This window comes from Paroedura picta, chromosome 15, assembly GCF_049243985.1.
Source record: "Paroedura picta isolate Pp20150507F chromosome 15, Ppicta_v3.0, whole genome shotgun sequence".
Classification (NCBI taxonomy): Eukaryota; Metazoa; Chordata; class Lepidosauria; order Squamata; family Gekkonidae; genus Paroedura; species Paroedura picta.
Window position 1 is genome coordinate 10,221,523 of NC_135383.1, and position 19,316 is coordinate 10,240,838.

Sequence of the window (19,316 nt, forward strand, 5' to 3'; positions counted from 1 at the left end):
CATAGTCCACTTTGGAAGCAGCAGGAAACTCTGAGCAAACCCCTGCAGGAACATGGTCTAATTGCAGGGAGAAGGGAGTTGCAGCCAGTGTGGGTGGGTAGGATGAGTCCCTGTCTCCCAAACAGCAGGGGGGAAAGCCAACTGCACAGAAGGACAAATAGGGTCTCTGCTCTTCGTGCAAGTGGAGGTTTTTTGAAGCTTTTGTGCATTTCTGCCTTTTTAAAGGACATCCGGCTGCAGTCTTTTAAGAAGGTGGCATCTGGCTTCTTGTTGTCGCTTGAATTGTGCAGTTCTGTCCCTACTTTGAGCTAAGGAGATGTTTTTTTTTTTTTTTGGTCTTTCTCTCCTCCTCCCCACCCCCCAGTATCCACTCGACAATGCTGAAAGAAGATGCGGACTTTCCCCCTGTGAGCACCTCCAGCGTGTCGGACATCAGCCTGGGGCGTTTTGAATTCGAAGTCTCTGATTTCTTCCTCTTCGGGTCGCCTCTGGGCTTGGTGCTGGCGATGAGGAGGACGGTGCTTCCCAGCCAGGAAGGTGAGCAGCCAGCATTTGGACGGATAGATACCCACCCATGCAGATAAAATAGTTCTTTTTCATGCAGGGCATAATTTCCTTCCTTCCTTCCTTCCTTTACCCCCTTCCCTCCCTCCCTCCCTCCCTCCCTCCCTCCCTCTTCCTTCCTTCCTTCCTTTACCCCCTCCCTCCCTCCCTCTTTCTTTCTTTCTTTCTTTCTTTCTTTCTTTCTTTCTTTCTTTCTTTCTTTCTTTCTTTCTTTCTTTCTTTCTTTCTTTCTTTCTTCCTTCCTTCCTTCCTTCCTTCCTTCCTTCCTTCCTTCCTTCCTTCCTTCCTTCCTTCCTTTCTTTCTTTCTTTCTTTCTTTCTTTCTTTCTTTCTTTCTTTCTTTCTTTCTTTCTTTCTTTCTGGTTGGGAAGTTAAGCTGTGTACGTGCTCCCTCCTTCCAGGAGGAATTTGAGGAATATTTTCTGAAGGCCATAACTTGGTTTTAAAAACAGCTCAGACGATCGCCCGACCTTGACCCCTTCAAGCTTTGCACAATGTTCAGGGCGCGTTCTCATGATCAGAGCTGAACGTTCATAGAGCCCTCAAAAGGCCAGTGAACAGCAAGGGCTGAGTTGCTAAGGAGAAATTCGTGCTTCCTGGCGGAATGGCACCAGCCCCGGTCATTAGGCCCAACCAGTAACTGAGTTCATTAATTAGCTTTCACGGAACGAGTGTTTGCAGTCCTGCACTTGGCCAGGCAGTGCTCTGAGTTCTGCCGGGATTCTTCCCTTAGCCCTGGGGAAGGCCTGTTCTGTTTTATTACAGCGCTGCTTGAGATAGCGAGGGCCGTCCAAGTAACCAGCGGCATAATACCCGGCAGGCAAGAGCTGGCAAATGTGCTCTCTACCAGGTAGCTGGCATGTTGACAGCCGCAGAGGAGACAGAAGCAACAGGCCAGGAATAAATTTTGCCTGGAACATGAGAGATGGTTCTCTAGCCGGAGTGCGTTGTGTTTCTGTAGGTGACTTCCAAGGAATGGGTCATCTGGGGTAGTAGGGCAGGGGGTATTGTCTGCAGCCTTTCCATCACTGGCAGGTCACTGGCTTGAACAAACCAGAAGTGGAAAGATTATAAGCTGAAGTTAGGCTGCTCGGGGCCCCGAGATACCTTGCTAGAACCAGCCCTTTGTAGGGGGAGTGGTAAGATTTGAGGAAAATGCATTGCCACCTCCATTTAACCTGGCACCTCCGTTGGGATCTGCATGTGGCATAATCATGAGAGAGCTCAGAGAGAATGGAGTGGGCAGCAAGGTAACTACTGCCCCATTCCTGCTGACATTGGAACCTGGTATCCCAGATTCTGCCCTGCCACTAAGGCCATGCAGCAAGCTATAGGGAACCAGGGAGCTGTCCACCCGTATTCAGGACAAGGTGGCTGAACCCATGGAGGCGCTGTCCAGCCAGGTGTGCTTAAAAAGAGCTGTTCCGAAGCACCAGCAAAGTTCAAGAAGGGCTTCATAAGTGGGCCCTGCCACTACTTCTTCTGGGTCTCTTAGTGGAGGAGCTCACTTTCCTTTTAAGCAGAGCTGGCAGAAGCTGAGGTCTCACGCTGCCGACCTTCTGCTGCAGTCTTTGGCTAGCCAGCTTCTCCATTCTTGGTGAGTTAGGATGCATTTTGGGGAGGGGCCTGAGCTTGAAAGATAAGCTCCAGAGTGATTGAACATGGCATAAGAGAACCACTTCCGCAGGTGGGTTGAGCAGTGTTTGGGGAGGGGGGTGCTCTCTGTTAACTAGCGGTTCTTTCAAGGGATCTGATGGCCACCATCTCAGAGGACAGATCATCTGGGACAAGCCCTGAGAGGTTGTGTTAGTGACCTCAAATTCCTCATTTCCAGAATTTTAAGAATTGTTCCAGGAAGTATGGTACAGCTAATACGTATTGGCCTCTCTAATCTAGTCTATTTTCAGCCTTGAAGTCATAATGGATTCTGGGATTCTTTGTATGCATTAAAACCTTCCTACCTTCTTCCTGTTGAGCAATGTACATTGACCAGTGTGTTTGTGCATTTGGAATACTTGATTCTTAACATGGGCATTTTAGCACCGAGTAGTGTCGTATTCTTGATGTCATCATGGCTGCTTAAGTGTGCTGATTATTTTCCTCAGTAAACGAACTCGGTTCAAGGTCTCAATGTTTCTTCCAAACTCGTGCTTGGAGTCTCATCATTTATTATGGCTCAGAAAGCTCTTTTCAAGAAATGCACCTGTTGTGGGGCAAAGATGACTCAAATAGATTGTTTGGGTGAAGGCATAATGTCCCCAACATGTAAGGCTTAACAGTGCTTCACCCATAAAGCTCAAGGACATGGGGCATCAATTGTGAGAGAAAGCCCTCGGAGCTTCAGAGACGTCATCCAAATCAGCCCTGGAATAATTGTCCATCACAGCATACTCAGAATTAATAAGATTGGATCTGCCTCCGAGATCCATATTGCAACAGGTCTGATCAAGATTGCACTCTAGCTTATTGTGCCTCTTTAGAGCTGCCAAATAAAAAAGTGAAAACCAAGGACAAAGAAAAATGAAAATCTGCATTTTGGCAATATACTGTCCCTAATAGAGGGAAGAGGACTTCATCTCAAACTTTGTCCCGATGGACTGTATCAGCAATTAGGGAATGCAATGATTTGGCCAGGTTGCCTTGCTCGCTAAACATCCCCACCCATTCTACTAGAGCTATGACTTCTTTGGCAGCTTTCCTCAATGGTTGATGGAGATCTGCCAAGCTGCTATTTGGTCATCAGCAGATATGTTTGTAGGCCACTGTGCTTTGGATTTTCAGGCAAGAAATTAAAGTCAAGAATCTAGTATTTCATTCACTCTTCAAGTGAGGAGAGCATGCCCACCACCTGGTGAGTAGCTTGCTAGAATCCCCATGTGGGACTGCACAGAAGATCAATGATGAAAACAAAGTTGCACTTACCTGTAACTGTTGTTCATTGGTGTCTTCTGTGCAGGCACACATACCCTCCCACCTGACCCGCTGTATGGTCTCACTTTGGTGGTCCTAGAGGTACTGAGGGTGGGGGTGCTGCTCCATGGGAGCATGTGTTCCCTTAGCAGGAACAAATTTCTGGCATGCAGCACCTCCTGGAGACTTTTAGCTGCAAGAACTTCTCGAATGTTAGGCCTGCTCATGCACAGTCCCCATGTGTGCCTGCACAGAAGATCCTTGATAAACAATAGTTACATTTCAGTGCAACTTTGTTTTCCCATTCATTAAAGGAATTATCATAAGCTTGAGATGTGAAAGACTGCACCACAGCAAAGTGAAACAACTTGCTAGACAAATTTCAAAATAAAATCCAGACACGTTATCTTGTGTGAAATTATAGTACAAGTGCGAAAAATCACGCTGCTTGGATTTGTACAGTGTGATATTTCATGGCGATTCCTTGTTTGGAGTGTTGGGTTTACAGGAACTCTGGGTGTCAAGCTGCGTGTATTTTATTAAATCGGTAGTTTATAGGAGAAATTTGCTAAATCAGCTGGAGTCTCTTAGTTGTGCAAAGCAGACAAACTGATGGGGCAGCAAAGAACTCACCTAGTTGAAGTTGTACCCTTTTTTCCCCATGTGATGCAACTCAGAATGGCATCCACAGTTCCCAAACTAAGGAGTTTCAGGGCTGACCGGTGGATGAAACAGATAACTTTTTTTTGGCTGTCAAATTGTAGCTGACTAGTGGCAACCCCATAGGGTTTCAAGGCACAAGACATTCAGGGGTGGTTTGCCATTGGCTGTCTCAGCGTCACAACCCTGGCATTGGTTGGTGATCCAAATACTAACCACAGCTGACCCTGCTTAGCTTCCAAGGTGTGACAAGACTGAGTTATCCTAGGATATCCAGGTTAGGACTGATAACTTGCATAGTCATTCCTGAACTGCAGAGAAGTATTTGAGTCATTTCAGGTGACCTTGGGACATCATCTTCCCTTTCCATTGTTTTCCCCAGTCTCTCAGGTACAGCCGGCTTGCAGCCAGGTCTACAACCTCTTCCACTCTGCCGACCCCTCTGCCTCCAGGCTTGAACCACTCTTGGAAGCGAAATTCCACCTCCTGCCTCCGTTCAGTGTCCCGAAGTACCAGCGATACCCTCTCGGAGATGGACGGTCTCATCTCTTAGGTATCTTTCATCCTTTTTCTGTGCTTGCCCAAGACTGGTTTTCTGATAACTATTTGAGGCCACTAAATGTTTGCTGTCAATTTTGCATTCTGTCCAAATTTGAATGGCTTAATCTCGTAATGTTTTTATGCAGTTTTGTTGTGATTTTGTAATGTTATACTTTGGAAAAGAGCCTCTTGCGGCGCAGAGTGGTAAGGCAGCAGAAATGCTGTCTGAAGCTGTCTGCCCATGAGGCTAGGAGTTCGATCCCAACAGCCGGCTCAAGGTCAACTCAGCCTTCCATCCTTCCGAGGTTGGTAAAATGAGTACCCAGCTTGCTGGGGGGTAAACGGTAATGACAGGGGAAGGCACTGGCAAACCAAACCCGTATTGAGTCTGCCATGAAAATGCCTGAGGGCGTCCCCCCAAGGGTCAGACATGATCCAGTACTTGCACTGGGGATACCTCTACCTTTACCTTTTATACTTTGGAAATTGTCTCCAGCCGGTTCTCTGGAGAGGTGGCATGTCAGCCGTCATTAAAAGCTGCCATTAAAAGCAGCCGTCATATAGCAAATGTAAATGACCCATGAGCCAGAATTAAGCACGTAGGATTGGTGCAGTTGCACAGTATGGGCACATATGTCACTTTGTGGGAAAAGCAAGACTAATTTCATTGTGCATATATGGTGTGCGCACACCAGATGCAACGCTTCCTGTCTCTTCCCACTTCCATCTGCCTCTCAAACTCCAGCCTAAGAAACTCTTGCAAGTGAAGGAGCTTCAGAAACTTTCCAAGAAGCGGCCTCTGTTTTTCCTTTGAGGCCGTGAATGACCCGTGTGGGACCTTGCATAGGCAGAGAGGCGTGTTCAAGCTTCTGGGCTGGCCGCCGGCCTTGGCAAGGCTGTTGGGGTGGGGCAGGTTCTGCAGCCATGCGCAAAACTCACCGGCCTCCAACATTATCCGTGTTTCTGTTTTCCACCACGCAGCCGACATTATCCACAGCCACAGCACCCTCTTTGCCGAAGACAGCTGTGCAGTTCCTCCTTCTTTGGCTGACGCGTTAGGATCTCAAAACGCCTCGCAAGGGAAGAAGGCGAGGCGGTCGAGCGTGGACAGCAGCAGCAGCGAGAGCTCGGGGTCCATGGAGAGCTTGCTGCCCGCCAGCGTAACCAACAGTGAGTGAGGCAGAGAGTGGACTGGATGAGACCTTTATTTCAGGCCCATCACAAGGGGAGAAAAACAAAAAAAGGGGGGAACCAAAAGAACCCAGCTGGTAACAGTTAGGACCTACAAAGGTTGAATGTCTGTATTGTTGTTAAAATTATATTACTTTTATTGTGCACAATTTAAAAAAAAAACAGGTATAGGAATTAAAAACATATGTCCAGTCCAGAGGCTGTTGCATACCGGTTTGCAATAGCCTGTGGGCTGGACATATGTTTTTAATTCCTATAGTTTTTTTTTTTAATTGTGCACAATAAAAGTAACATAATTTTAGCAACAATACATAAAAAGGGGCGCAGTAAGATACAAGGAGAAACTCTGTTTAAAAAGCATGCTGCATTACAGAGACTCTGGCCGAGCAGATAAATTCAGGAACCGTTTGAAGTGTGTTTGTTTTTACTGTGAAGAGTAAAATTGGAAACTGCATTTGGAAATGGAAGAATCACTTAAAAGCATCACCCGGGGCTTGTTTGATATCGTGCCTCTGTTATTAATATCCAGTTAGCACTGTTGCTTAACAAACAAGATGCCACTGTTAAGAAATATGTTTACACCACTCACAACCTCTGCTGCAAGCACTGCCTAGGCCACTGGGAAACGGGCTGCAGTGCGCTGTGAGCATGGGCCGCAGGGAGGGCTGGTGAAGGCCGTGAAGAACACACAAGTAGTTGGGAGGCATGTGGGAGGGAAAGACTGCAGAATAAGGGGGCCTGGTGGTGGGCAGAGGATGGGGGGACCTTGCGGAGTCTCTGCTCACCCCTTCCCCCACAAAAACCTGGAACCAGCCTTGATTTCTAGCCATTCTTGTTCCTGTTAGAAATGGCAGTTTGGGGTGTTGCAAGCTGTGTTAATGTTTGCAAGTTGTTTTGGAGAGCTAAGAAGCCTTGCTCGTGAAAGTGGCACATTTATTTATTTATTTGGATTTTTATGCTGCCCATTCTTTACAGCTCTGGGCAGTTTGCATGGAACATTATAATAATTTAATCTATAACATACAAGTTTCAATACAACATCATAACAACCAAGTAACAATTGATAACACAACATAAATAACAACAACACTGGGGAGAAGAGCTCCCTTTTGCAGGCCCTGTGGAATTGTGGAAGTTCGGGCAGGACTCTGATCTCTTCAGCGAGCTCGTTCCACCAGGTGAGAGCCGGGACCGAAAAGGCTCTGGCCCTTGTTGAGCTCCGCCATGCTTCTTTGGGGCCAAGGCCCTGTGCAAACCAGTGGCCTCCAAGAACCAGGGGGTGACGATGACGCCTTGTGGTCTGTTTGTTTGTTCCGCAGTTACCTCCAAGTGGTGGGGGACCAAGCGGTTAGACTACGCCTTGTACTGCCCAGATGTTCTCACCGCCTTCCCAACGGTCGCTCTGCCACATCTGTTCCACGCCAGCTATTGGGAATCCACTGATGTGGTTGCTTTCATTCTGAGACAGGTAACAGTCTCCCTCCCCCCTCCTCTTGCTTATTTTGAAATATTTATACCCAGCCGTTCCTTCTAAAAATAGTAGGAATACAGGGTGGCTCACAAGATGTGCCAGCAAAGATGGAGAACGTATTTTAAAAAGCCTCTTTAAATCAGGAAGATGCACTACCATTCTATACAAAGAATGCTGCCTGAAGTTGCTGCTATAGATGCATCTTTGGTCCTGGAATTCGTTTTTGGTACACTGGATGCTCCAGATAGACCAGCAGCCTCAGCTTGTAGTTTCAGATCTTGTGTTTTTAGCTTGTTTACCCAGCGCCATCTTCTGGGCGTCATAAAGAGGCACATCGTCGAAAGGCAGATATTACTGCCAGATTTAAAACTCAACCTAAAAAATAATCTGCTGGAGACGAGAAACAGTGATGTGTGGCTCTGTTTCGGTCTGTACCGGCTGCAGTGATGCATTTGTGTGCTTTCCAAAGTCCTTTTAAGTAAAGGTAAAGGTATCCCCTGTGCAAACACTGGGTCACGCCCTCTAGTGTTTTCATGGCAGATTCAATATGGGGCGGTTTGCCAGTGTCTTCCCCAGTCATTACCGTTTACCCCCCAGCAAGCTGGGTACTCATTTTACCAACCTCGGAAGGATGGAAGGCTGAGTCGACCTTGAGCCGGCTGCTGGGACTGAACTCCCAGCATCATGAGCAGAGCTTTCAGACTGCATGTCTGCTGCCTTAATACCCTGTGCCACAAGAGGCTCTTAAAATAGACCTTTTAAATAGACCAAAGCAAATAAAACAATGAGACCACCGTGCATATCATCCTACGTGCTCAGCTACATCGCTTCCCCCCCGCTTTGTGGTTGCATTTCAGGTGATGAGATTTGAAACCGTCAGCGTCAAGGAGAGCAACAGCTTGGATCCCGCAATGCTCAGTCCATCAAACCCACGGGAGAAGTGGCTGCGCAAGAGGACACATGTCAAATTGAGGGTAAATCATGGCGGGGTCTGCGCATACAGCTTATTGGTGGTTGGGCCATTTGGGCGTGAAATGCAGTGCAGCCACCGATCGAAGCCAGCTTGGTGTAGTGGTTAGGAGTGCGGACTTCTGATCTCAGAAGGTCATTTAGAAAAATCACAATAACTGCAGCGTCCTTCTGGCAGACTTTTGGGGCCTAGAGAGACTGTTGGGTTGGGTTTAAAAAAAAAAACATTTTGAGGCTTCATGCTGCTATGTCTTTTTAAACTTTTGTTTGTTGCTTTGAGAGTTAGAAATGGAAATTGTTTTCGTGGTCCTTTTGCTGTGCTGGAACGCACTCTGGGGCTTTCAGAGAGGCTTGGCGAGATGGGAATCTTAAGTGAGCTTGATCGGTTTGGTTCAATTTGGTGCCACGTGTTAGAACCGACGTTTGGACCTCTTGGGCCTGACGGTTTTGGTCAGTTAGATAAAGAGCATGATTCTGCGTGAATGGAATGGAACGGAAATTTCCTGTTGGAAGCAGAATTCAGCTTGAGGAAGCAGGGTTTGGTTTTTCTAAATTAAAGTGAAAGTGTCTCGCTCTCGTGATTTCAAAGGCACATTTTACAGCGGCCTACAGATTTTGAAATCTCACAAGACAGGGAAGAGGAAGTGAAACAACATTTTGAAGGATCTGAGGGAAGAGGGGCATCATTGCGCCATTGCGGCTAAATAAACCAACCGTTCTGAGGTTTTTTTTTTAAAGAGTGGAATACGCTTGATCTGGGTTCACCTGTATATTATATACAGATGGATCTGTTCTCTCAAATTTAAACATGAAAGTACATTTCTAGTTGCTGGGACCTTACAGGAAAATTCACATATGGTGCAGGCCAAGTTTAATAATAAAAAAACAAACTCAGAAGCCTGCTTTTTTTTTGGGGGGGGGGGGATGCCTCAGTCCAACACCTGTTTTTCCATCCCTCCCCCCCCCCAAAGACTTGATGAAAAGGTAATCCAAGCACTGAGGTTTTCCCTGCCATAACCAGCTGTTTTCTTGCTTCTTTAAAAACAGCTTTTCTGGCTGCTTTCCTTAAGTCCTAGAAGGAAGAGGGCAGCCCGGTTACTGATGCAAGGATGTTTTATATTTGTGAACCGTCTGGAATCAGGTTGCTGCATCCCAACAGCCCAGGTGCTGCTTTGCCCCCAAACCTCTGAAGTTGACTCTCCCCATCTGCTTCCCTTCCAGAACGTGACTTCGAATCACAGGTCGAATGACGTCATTGTGGCAGAAGGCGGCCCTCAGGTGCTGGTTGGCCGGTTCATGTACGGCCCCCTCGACATGGTGGCCTTGACAGGTGAAAAGGTGACTCTCTCATTCTTTCCACCAAGACTAAAGCAACACTTCTCAAAGGCCTGTAGCTCAGCCGCGAGGAAAGGGTGTCCTGTCTTTCCCTTCTTCTCTGACAAACTGGCTTTGAGGGGAGGCTGGGAATTGGCATCTGAGGACTGGGGAGGCTATTTCTGGTGGGACTGCAATGCCCAGGAGCCACCATCCTCTGCATTTGGCACCACTAGTTCTCTTCCTCGCCCCAGGTCGACATCTTCATCATGACCGAGCCCTCCTCCGGGCGGTGGGTCTACTTCGACACCGAGATCACCAACAACAGCGGCCGAGTGTCTTACAACATCCCCAAAGAGAAGAGACTCGGGGTTGGGGTCTACCCTATCAAAATGGTGGTCAGGTAGGGCGCAGAGTTTGGAGAGGTGTCTGCAAAGGGCCGGGAAGAGGGCGGGTGGACGTGCTTGTGGATTTTGACCCCTGCGCCTTCAGCCGGCTCATCTTATCATTCAAATGCAGGCAAGTCTGCTGACCTTCGTGCAGGTGGCCGATGCTCTGAATGACGAATTTCCCAGCCCTCTGTTAGCATAGAGCTTGGTTTGGGCTGCAGGAAGGGGCGTGTCCATGTGGGGGTGGTTACTTTAGGAAAGAAAAAGAAGCCCTTCGTTGTAAAGGGCCTCCATCCTTCAATGGGAACAGGGGAGGATAGGTAGTTTTTTTTTCTATCTTCATTAGAATGGAGAGAGATTGCAGATATCTCTGCTGTCAGAAAGCTGGACGAGAAAGGGGTTAGCTGGAAGGAAGGAACCCCTAAGAGTGGCATTCTGGGTAAACCAAGAGACCACAGCACAGTGGGCAAGAAGGTTCAGCAACTGAGCTCTCTTGCTTTCCTTGCAGCGTGCAAAGGAACATTATCTAGTCCTTCACTTCCAAACATCCTCAACTTACGGCCTGTCAGCTTTGTTAGACCACTAGGAATTCTAGAGTTTGTGTGTGTGGCGGGCAAAGATTTTCTCCTTCCTTTCATTCATGAAGTTCTGCCTTTCTGATCTTATCCCTCCTTGGGCTCCCCCTCCTCCCTTGTCCAACAAACTGCTCAGTAATAATCAAACGGAAAATGCTCTTTGGAGAATTAGATTGCTTCGCCAAGCACATTTCCAGACTTTTAAATGAACTGCTTTAGAGCCCCAGAGTTCCTTGAGAATGACTTTTAGTTACAAAAATTGGTTCCAGTAAATAGCGCTGTTATTTAACGCTTGGGACCTGGGGGCACAAAACTGCAGTTTTGCAGCTGAAGTTCCACCGGGTTGTGTGTGTCTCTGTGTGTGTGTGGCCTGTGTGCTCTCGCTCTCTTCCCCAGCAAGGTACTCCTTGGTCACGTCAGAGCTCCTGTCGACTTTGCATTGGAGTTTTGGAGGGACGTGTTTTGCCCTGCTTGACTCTAGCACTGGCCCACACCACATACCTGGTGGAAGAGCTCCATTTTGCAGGCCCTTTGGAAAACTCTCCGAGGGCCTGCAGCTCCACTGGGAGCTCATTCCACCAAGTAGGGGCCAGGACGAAAGGTTGCCATTCGGGAACTCGTGAGCACGTCTCATTGCCAGTCTTTGTAGAGGATCCAGACTGGACTAGAGGACCACAGAACATTTTGTTAGGCCTTGTGGTTTTAATGTCGTAACGCCCTGACTGCAGGCCATATTCTGAAGTGGGGAGGAGCAGGGCAGAAATCTGGCACTGGGGAAAGCTTCGGAGTCCTCACCAGGCATCCAAGGAAAGCTGCGTCCAGTTTTTGCATGGCAAAATGCGACCCTCCAAAAAAGGGTGGAATCGGATACCGTCCTGCCTCTGACTAGAAGGTTACGGATATCCATAAGCAGAAAATCTGCATAATGTGGACCTGCCAGCTTCCATTGTGGCCTTTCACCGAGATGGGGGTTGAATAGCAGCCAGGACCGTTCCCATTTTCTCAAGACTTTGTCACGTTTCCTTGTGCCCAGGGGTGACCAGAGCAGCGCCATCAGCTACCTGACTGTGCTCCCACGAGGAATGGAGTGCGTGGTCTTCAGCATCGATGGCTCCTTCGCCGCCAGCGTCTCCATCATGGGCAGCGACCCCAAAGTCCGAGCCGGGGCTGTCGATGTTGTCCGGTGAGAGTTCCTTCACAGTCTTTCCGTATTCATCTGTTGGGGGAAGGTTGGGATGGCTTCCAGAGAGGCGGCCAGACCGATTCTTCCAGGAGCACAGTGCGTTTTGACTTGGTAATCTACCGAGGTTCGGTTCGGGCCAGTTCTCAGCCTGAGCATGATGCAGCATCACAACATTAAAACATAACCTGTGCAATATTGCATGTACAGTCTTAATGGCTGCACATGGTAGGACCATAGACCAAACGTGTTTTGACGTGTTTTGAGAATCAGTTCCTCCCTTCCCTCTCCTACTGCAGGCACTGGCAAGATCTCGGGTACCTGATCATCTACATCACCGGGCGCCCTGACATGCAGAAGCAGCGGGTCGTCTCCTGGCTGTCTCAGCACAACTTCCCCCAGGGGATGATCTTCTTCTCCGATGGGCTCGTCCACGACCCTTTGCGGCAGAAGACCATTTTCCTCCGGAATCTAGTGCAAGAGGTAGCCTGAGCTTCAGCTGGTTTCCTCTTGGTGAGAATTTGAGTACGACTGAGTCTCCATTGAGGCGTGTTTTCTCAACTCGTCTCTTTCTCTTTCTCCGCTTCAGAGCCACATCAAAATCTGTGCTGCCTACGGTTCCATGAAGGACATCTCCGTGTACAACGTTCTGGGCCTCTCTCCCTCCCAGATCTACATTGTGGGTCGGCCGGCAAAGAAGTACCAGACGCAGTGCCAGGTGACTCTCTCCGCGGGACAGGAAGTCCTGCTGTTTTCCAGGAGCAGTCCAGTTAGAGGACTTAAGGGCAAACCAACCGGCAGGTGCTGTCTTGCTTAATGGTTTTTCTTTTCTTTCCCCCCCTTCCATGTCGTCTTCTCTCCCTACCAGTTCCTCAGCGAAGGCTACGCCTCCCACTTGGCCTCCCTGGAATTCAGCCTTCACTCCCGGCCCAAGAAAAACAACTCGCGCATGATTCTGAGGAAGGGCAGCTTTGGCCTGCACTCCCAGCCCGACTTCCTGCGCAAAAGGAACCACCTACGAAGGACTATGTCTGTCCAGCAGCCCGACCCGCCCTCCTTGACCCCTAAGCCAGAGCGTGCCCAAAGCCAGCCGGAGTCTGACAAGGACCACGACCGGCATTTGCCCCCCATCGGGTGGGTGAGAGGCGGGGTTCATAAGTTCGAGCCTGCTCCGTAGCGACCGTCCAGGGTGGGGCCACGGCTCGCGCAATCTGTGATCAGCTTGTGGGCGTGCCTCCTCGATGCTTTGGGGGTCGCCTCCAGGTCAAAGGTGAGAGGAGCATGAGTCCTTGTAGGCTCTGGGGTTTGCCTTCCACTCCCTCCCCCCCCCAAAAAAAAGGCGTGCTTCCTGTTTGTTCCTCTCGTCTGTGTCCGATCAGGAAACGTTAAGAGCGGAGAAGGCCCACTGCCTAAAGAGGTTGCGATGCCGGACGGATGCAGGAGCTTGTCTTTCAGTGTTTAATTTGTTCCAAAAACGCTCAACGAGAGGAGGAGGAAAGCTCCAGCTTTATCCAAGGAGAGAGGGTGCCTGGGGGAAAGCATTACCGGCAGTATCCAAGCCCTATTTCTCAACTGAAGACGGGGGTACCAGTGCTGTGTCAATCGATCTGGGGGAAGGTAAATTCAAGCAAGCGGATCGAAAATGAGCAAGCTAGCTGCGCCGGAAGGAGCCTCTTGGGTGCCTCACAGTCAGGATCTGTGTCTTGCAACCACGCTTGGTGACCCGAGGCCCGGAAATCCGTAGATCTGTACTTTCTGCCAAGGACACGCAAGGACAGTGCGTGTGATGAGGATGCATCTGAAAGCACAGTGAAGCAGCAGGACTTGGCCTGCTTGGGAAGAGCAGCAGAAGAGACCCCTGAAAAGAGGGCCTGCAGGCTGAAGGGTTGCCGGGCCCACTGTAGAGAGGTGGCATCGGACCCCTGCCCAAAGCACTGGATGTTTACGCTCTCGCTTTTGGATACACGGAAATAAAAAAAATACCAATGCCGGAGCAATGTGTTTGAACAAACCAAATAGCGTTAGAAGTCCGTGCGCAGCTCTTCTTTTCCCCCCCACCCCCCCCCCCCGAGAGCTCGGAAGCACCCGCCAGCGTTGCCACTCACGGCAATGTCTCACAGGTGTCCGAGTCGCGCACGCTGTGGTGTCTCGTGGAACTTGTTTGACTGTGCAGGTGTGTCCCCGTGCTTCGAGCCAAGATTTTGGTGTGTCTCCTTTTTCAGTATTAAATGTGGGTCTTGAGTAGTCGAGGCAAGTCCCCCGTTCCTCCCACTCTCACCCACACGGATAGACTCATCCCTCCCCCTTCCCTCTCAAACTCTCATGTGCTTTCCTCCCAGCCTGCTGGGATGTTACTGGAAGGCGAGCAGACATGAATCTTCCGTGGTTCTCGTGTGCAAAGACAGATAATTTGCTTCTCGGTTTCTGAGTCTCTCTGCTATGTTTTCATCGCACCCTTCCTCGCAGATTAGGTATACCTGGTTGTCCTTCATTTGGTCCCCAGTGAGGCATACGTGACTCTCCTTCTCTCATTTGGTCCTCACAGCAACCCTTTGATGTAGGCCAGGCTAAGAGAGGAAGAGTGCCTTGGCTCAAGGCAGGCTCCACAGCTCAATTCTACAAATCCTAATCCTACCTTCTCTAACCGCCACATCCCACTGGCTTCCAGTTAGGGGCCCAATCCACCGCCGGCATTTCCGTGCTGGAGATGAACGGTAAATGCATTAGGATGCGGGGGCTTGTGATAGATCGGGACTTTGGTCCACTGACTTGATAATTGTTGAAATGTCTGGATATTTTTTTGCTGCGCTTGAGGAACATTCCCTCTAGGCCAGTGGTTCTCAACCAGGGGGTTGGGACCCCTTTGAGGGTAAACAACCCTTTTATAGAAGCTGCAGCACGGCGATCAACTTGGCCAGGGGGGGGCGCCATTGTTGCCGCTCCTCCTGAAGGCGCCTGCAAATTTAGATACAATTTATATACAATCGTGAACAATGGATCTTCACACCATTGGTCAGTTTGGATTTAATTCCTGCGAAAGAACACTTGCATAGTTTTATGGTTGGGGGTCGCCACCACATGAGGAACTGTTTTAAAGGGTCGCAGCATGAGGAAGGTTGAGAACCACTGATCTAGGCCTCCCTGTAAAGGGCCAGATGTGGGCAAAAGCTGGATTCTTTAACTGAAGGTTGCCTCCTACCTATAGGTGGGAGGAGAGCCATGTACGGTCGTCCTGTTATCTGCTCACTCTGCCATGTGTGCACAGGTCTCTTTCCTCTGAACTGCTTGCTTGTTCCAGCAGGTTACACTGAAATCTAGAAGAACCTCCCCCCCCAAAAAAAAATAATCCCTTTGTTTGCTGCACAGCTCCTCTCCCTCTCAGCTAGTTTCATGTCAGGTTCAGGCGGAGACAGATCAGACAGTTCTCCATCACCACGATTTATGGTGAACTTTTGAAACACAAGAGGAAGCCTTGCTCGCTAGCCTAGCTGGCTCTATAAAGAGTCTGGGCAAATTGACAGAGGCGAGCTGTCAGGGCTTATTTAGTGATGTTGCTTCGATGAAACCTCCATGCTCAAAGAGGCAGTGTTCCCTTGAACATCTGTTGCCAGGAGGGCACCACCTGGGGAAGGCCCATGGGTTTCCCAGACATGTCTGTGTTGGCCTCTGCATGATTGTTCGTTCATTGGTTCGTTCATTCGTTCATTCATTCATTCAGTCATTCATTCAGTCATTCATTCACAGTAATTCACTCACCGTCACTGACCAGCAATTAAGCCAAAGAAAACAAATGGCAGATGCAGTAGGAAAGACATGCTTGATGAGACAGATTCATCTTGGCCTGATCCAGCAGGGCAGCCAGTTGTAAGGCCATTTATTGAAAACCCATGAATCCTCTCTCTGCAGGGAGTTGATGCATTCTATGAAGAGTTTCCCTGTCCTCAACCTGTTGCCCAGCTGTTTTTGCTTTCTGAACAGCTAGGTTTCCAGGGGAGAGAACAGTTTCTCCCTCCATGTTATTAGGCTACAGCTCTCTCTGGTCTTGCTTCTCTGTTCTTTTTTCTCCACCACTCTCTGGCATGTTCCTTCATGCTGAAAAAATAATTACCCTGCACCAGGACCATTTTAGTTGCTCCTCTCAATAACTTGGCTAGCTCCATCCTTCGTGGATTTTCCAATGCAGTGGCCCCTGGGCAAAATATTCTCGGAGGACAAATCCAGCAAGCAGAGGTGGAGGTGGGGATGGGGGCACAAGAGACCGTAGGGCAGGGCTAGTCAACCTCTGCGTAGGGAAGGACGAAAGTAGGTTGAGAGACTCTTTACTGCTTACAATAACTATTTGCTGCTCAAGATCTGCTCGCCGTTACAGCTTTTATTGGATGCAAGGAAAGGGAAAGACTCTTGTCCCTAGAACTGTCTGATCTTGACATGTCAAGGGAGCAAACGGGCTTGGCAAGTGAGCGTGGGATCGTTTCCAGGTCTGCCTGGACTGTCAGACTAGATAGAATTAAACTGACTGCTGACGGCACCAGGATTGTCAGTGAATGCTCCCAGGGAGTCCCTCTCATCGCTCCGAGTTACCGTTTGCGCATTAATAAATTCATCTCCTCCTGCCTTGCAAAATGGCAGGGCTTGCAAGCATTTAGCCACGGCTGCCCTTTTGCCTAACGTCAGTGGAAGGAAGTCGGGGAGAGGGTATATTTTCATCACAACCATCTGCCATTGTGTGTTGCTGACTCACCTCACAGTCCAAAACTGGGGCCCAATTAAGAAGATCCAGACTCCTGAGTTTCATGGAGTTGGGACAATCTTCACAGGAGCTTTCCACAGTCTGGAGTGAATGAACTAGCCAAAAGCTAGAAGAATTGGCATGCCAAAAAAAGGGGGAGGGGCTTCTCAGGTACTGGAAGATCCTGCACCCCCTTTCTCCAGGGGGCTGGTGTTTTGCCAGAGAACCTGAAAGAGAGAAGCCAGAGAGGACCATCTAGTCTAGAATTACTGAATAAGATTTAGATAAGGGAAGCTGTCCTTGTTTGTCATTACGAGGGACATCCCTGCCCTGAGAGCTTACAGTCTGAAACGGGATCCAAGGAAGAGTACAGGGAGATGGAAAGTGGGGGTAAACAGCAGCAAGCTCTGGATTCTTGGCTCAGGGTGGGGGGCTGCCAAAGGCTTCACGGGGAAAAAGTGAAAAGGGGTCCTGTAAGCTCACGAAGCTGAAAGGAGCTATTCAGCCGGCCAATATGCATAGGGTTAGCTGAGCTTGGGATCAGGCCCTGGTTTTGCTTTGTCCCAATCCACCGGACAGCCAGAAAGATTCAGGCTGGACATCATGTGAACAAGCTCTCTCCGAATGACTGGCTAGGGGGGGTGGAGTTTCTCAAAAGAACAATCTGCAAATCTCTGCAGGCTGGACAAACTTAGGCATCATCAGGTCTCTGAGGCTGAACTAAACGTGACCCTTTATGGTCCTTACCCAGCCCTGCATCCCAGCACTCTCCTTGCAGGTGAGGGGTGGAGCCAGCCTTGGAGCAGGCAATTTTGAGATGCCAAAATCGGCACCTCCAAGCCTCCCTCTCAAGGAACCGGCATGTCCTTAAAACTGCTCGATGCCTCGATACCAGTTTTCTGTATTCTGGAGACCCACATTTTTTCCCCACTTGAGTTTCTTGAAACAGCTGTGACTAATAACCGGGCTGCTTAACGTGCGTTTTCGTGTAAAGGCACTTCCACAAGTGTGTGATGTGTTTTGTGTCTGGGGCTGTGTGCGCGTGTGTGTTTTAATACCTTCGGTGTTTGGGTACAGCTTCTGCTGCCGACTTTATAATGGACACTCTCCTTTTTTATACTCGCTGTTTTGGCTGTACTTTTTGTCGTCCTGTGATAGCATCGTACGGAGAAGCTGATGTTGTTCCAGACTCGAGGAGCTGCACTCATCCAAGCCGGGGCGTTTACTTTTAAGAATTGCTGAGAAATTATCCGAAGGGGTGGCTTTTGTGTTCTGGGGCTGTCCAGCTGGATTTGACCAAAAGGATTCCGTAGCGAGTTTTGTCAAGTCAGTCTCTCTTTTATTGGATGCTCTAAAGCCAGAGGGATTAGCTTTCCTCTCTCTGGCATTTTCAAATTGACTCCCCTCCTCATCTCCTGATCCATTGGAGAGAAGTTGAGCCACAGATGTGGCTCATGGACTTTGCATTTTCTCTCCTTGTTTGGTGCTTTACTCCTGACCTGGATAGAAAGAAGCAGTGTTTGTGAAAATCAGGCAGTGTCTTCGCCCTGGTTTCCTTTTGCTGGCCCTGTGTTGTGCTGCGAACCACAGCGGACGTGGAGATTCTGTTGGTGTAGGGGTGGTCAAACTGTGGCCCTCCAGATGTCTATGGACTACAATTCCCATGATCCCCTGCTAGCAGTGGCAGGGGATCATGGGAACTGTAGTCCATGGGCATCTGGAGGGCCACAGTTTGACCACCCCTGGGGTAGAATGTTTCTCCAAGTGAAGAGCTCTTCCAAGCTCATCTTCAGTGTATGCCCCTTTTTGAACCAGCTTGCATCTTCTTTTCACATCCACACCCCAGGGTGACAGCTTGAAGGGTCTCTCCTGGGCCCGAATGGGCTTCTGTGTGGGCTGGGTGCCAACCACTGTGTTAATGAATGTTTCACACTCAAGACTTTGAGCAAAATGGGAAACTTCTGATGGGCTTCCCAACACTGGTGAAAATTTCTTTCCACTCCTGTGTTCAAAGTAAGCCAGGAAGGTACATTCATTTCTCCTGGTTTATGAGCCTGGGGAAGGGGGGTGGGGGTTGCATAGGCAATGGGGCATCTACCCCATGGTCTCCAGCAAGAGCTCCAGGTCAGGTAGCGACTGAGGACAGAAATCTCTACCTTCTAAAGAGAGCTGGAAGTGGAAGTGGTTGGAAAGCAGGATTTCTGCCTGGGTGGTGTGAACATTGAGCCTCTAGAAAATGGCTGGGATTTTGTTTATCTTGCATGGCTGGAGGTGAACAGAGGGGCAGAAGGACTCTGTGTCTGCCTCATGGGCAGCCTCTCCCACCATGCTCTGCTCTCTGACCCTTCCACATCACTGTTACATGAGGGGCCAGAACCCATGTGACCTAGAGGAAGAAAAGCTCCAAGGTGTTTTTCCCCCCCTAAACTTTCTAGCGTACCTGTCCCCAAACATTAACTGGATTCCAAGTCCTTGTGAAACCCCCATAGATCCACCTGAGAACTGCAATTCAGCGGACTCAGGAAACAACTATTTCTTGCGGGAAGGTGCAGTCGCTGAAACGGTTTCAAAACACTCCCAGTTTCTGGTGTCTCCATCTAGAAAGTTTGGTGGAATGAGAGCTGAAAACTCCTGACTAGAGTAGCGAGGGAAAGAACATCCTTCTACATGTCAGACTGCTGTTAAAAGAAGGGGTAGACAAGAAAATGTAGTTTTCAACCGGCGAGGGCAGAAACTGTATTCAAACGATATAAACTGCTTTAAGCAGAAACGAGTTCTTAGGTACAACAGCCTCGTGTTTCGTTTTTACTTCATCAGTGAACTTA

The 19,316-nt window shown here is 49.1% G+C and overlaps 1 protein-coding gene across 6 annotated transcripts in view; it reads left to right on the forward strand.

Moving 5' to 3' along the window:
* Nucleotides 1-13,755, forward strand: part of PITPNM3 (PITPNM family member 3) — a 76,003-nt gene extending 62,248 nt beyond the window's left edge. For 4 of the 6 annotated variants that reach the window (XM_077311232.1, XM_077311236.1, XM_077311235.1 and 1 more), the window contains 11 exons: nucleotides 365-537; nucleotides 4,516-4,686; nucleotides 5,655-5,843; nucleotides 7,184-7,332; nucleotides 8,193-8,309; nucleotides 9,526-9,642; nucleotides 9,873-10,021; nucleotides 11,616-11,765; nucleotides 12,062-12,245; nucleotides 12,352-12,480; nucleotides 12,631-13,755. In XM_077311232.1, coding sequence (XP_077167347.1) covers nucleotides 365-537; nucleotides 4,516-4,686; nucleotides 5,655-5,843; nucleotides 7,184-7,332; nucleotides 8,193-8,309; nucleotides 9,526-9,642; nucleotides 9,873-10,021; nucleotides 11,616-11,765; nucleotides 12,062-12,245; nucleotides 12,352-12,480; nucleotides 12,631-12,939 — 1,837 coding nt within the window. In that variant the 3' untranslated portion in view covers nucleotides 12,940-13,755. The remainder of the gene's footprint in view (nucleotides 1-364; nucleotides 538-4,515; nucleotides 4,687-5,654; nucleotides 5,844-7,183; nucleotides 7,333-8,192; nucleotides 8,310-9,525; nucleotides 9,643-9,872; nucleotides 10,022-11,615; nucleotides 11,766-12,061; nucleotides 12,246-12,351; nucleotides 12,481-12,630) is intronic. The other 2 variants (XR_013226729.1, XM_077311233.1) reach the window with 2 other exon arrangements.
* Nucleotides 13,756-19,316: the final 5,561 nt, after the last annotated feature.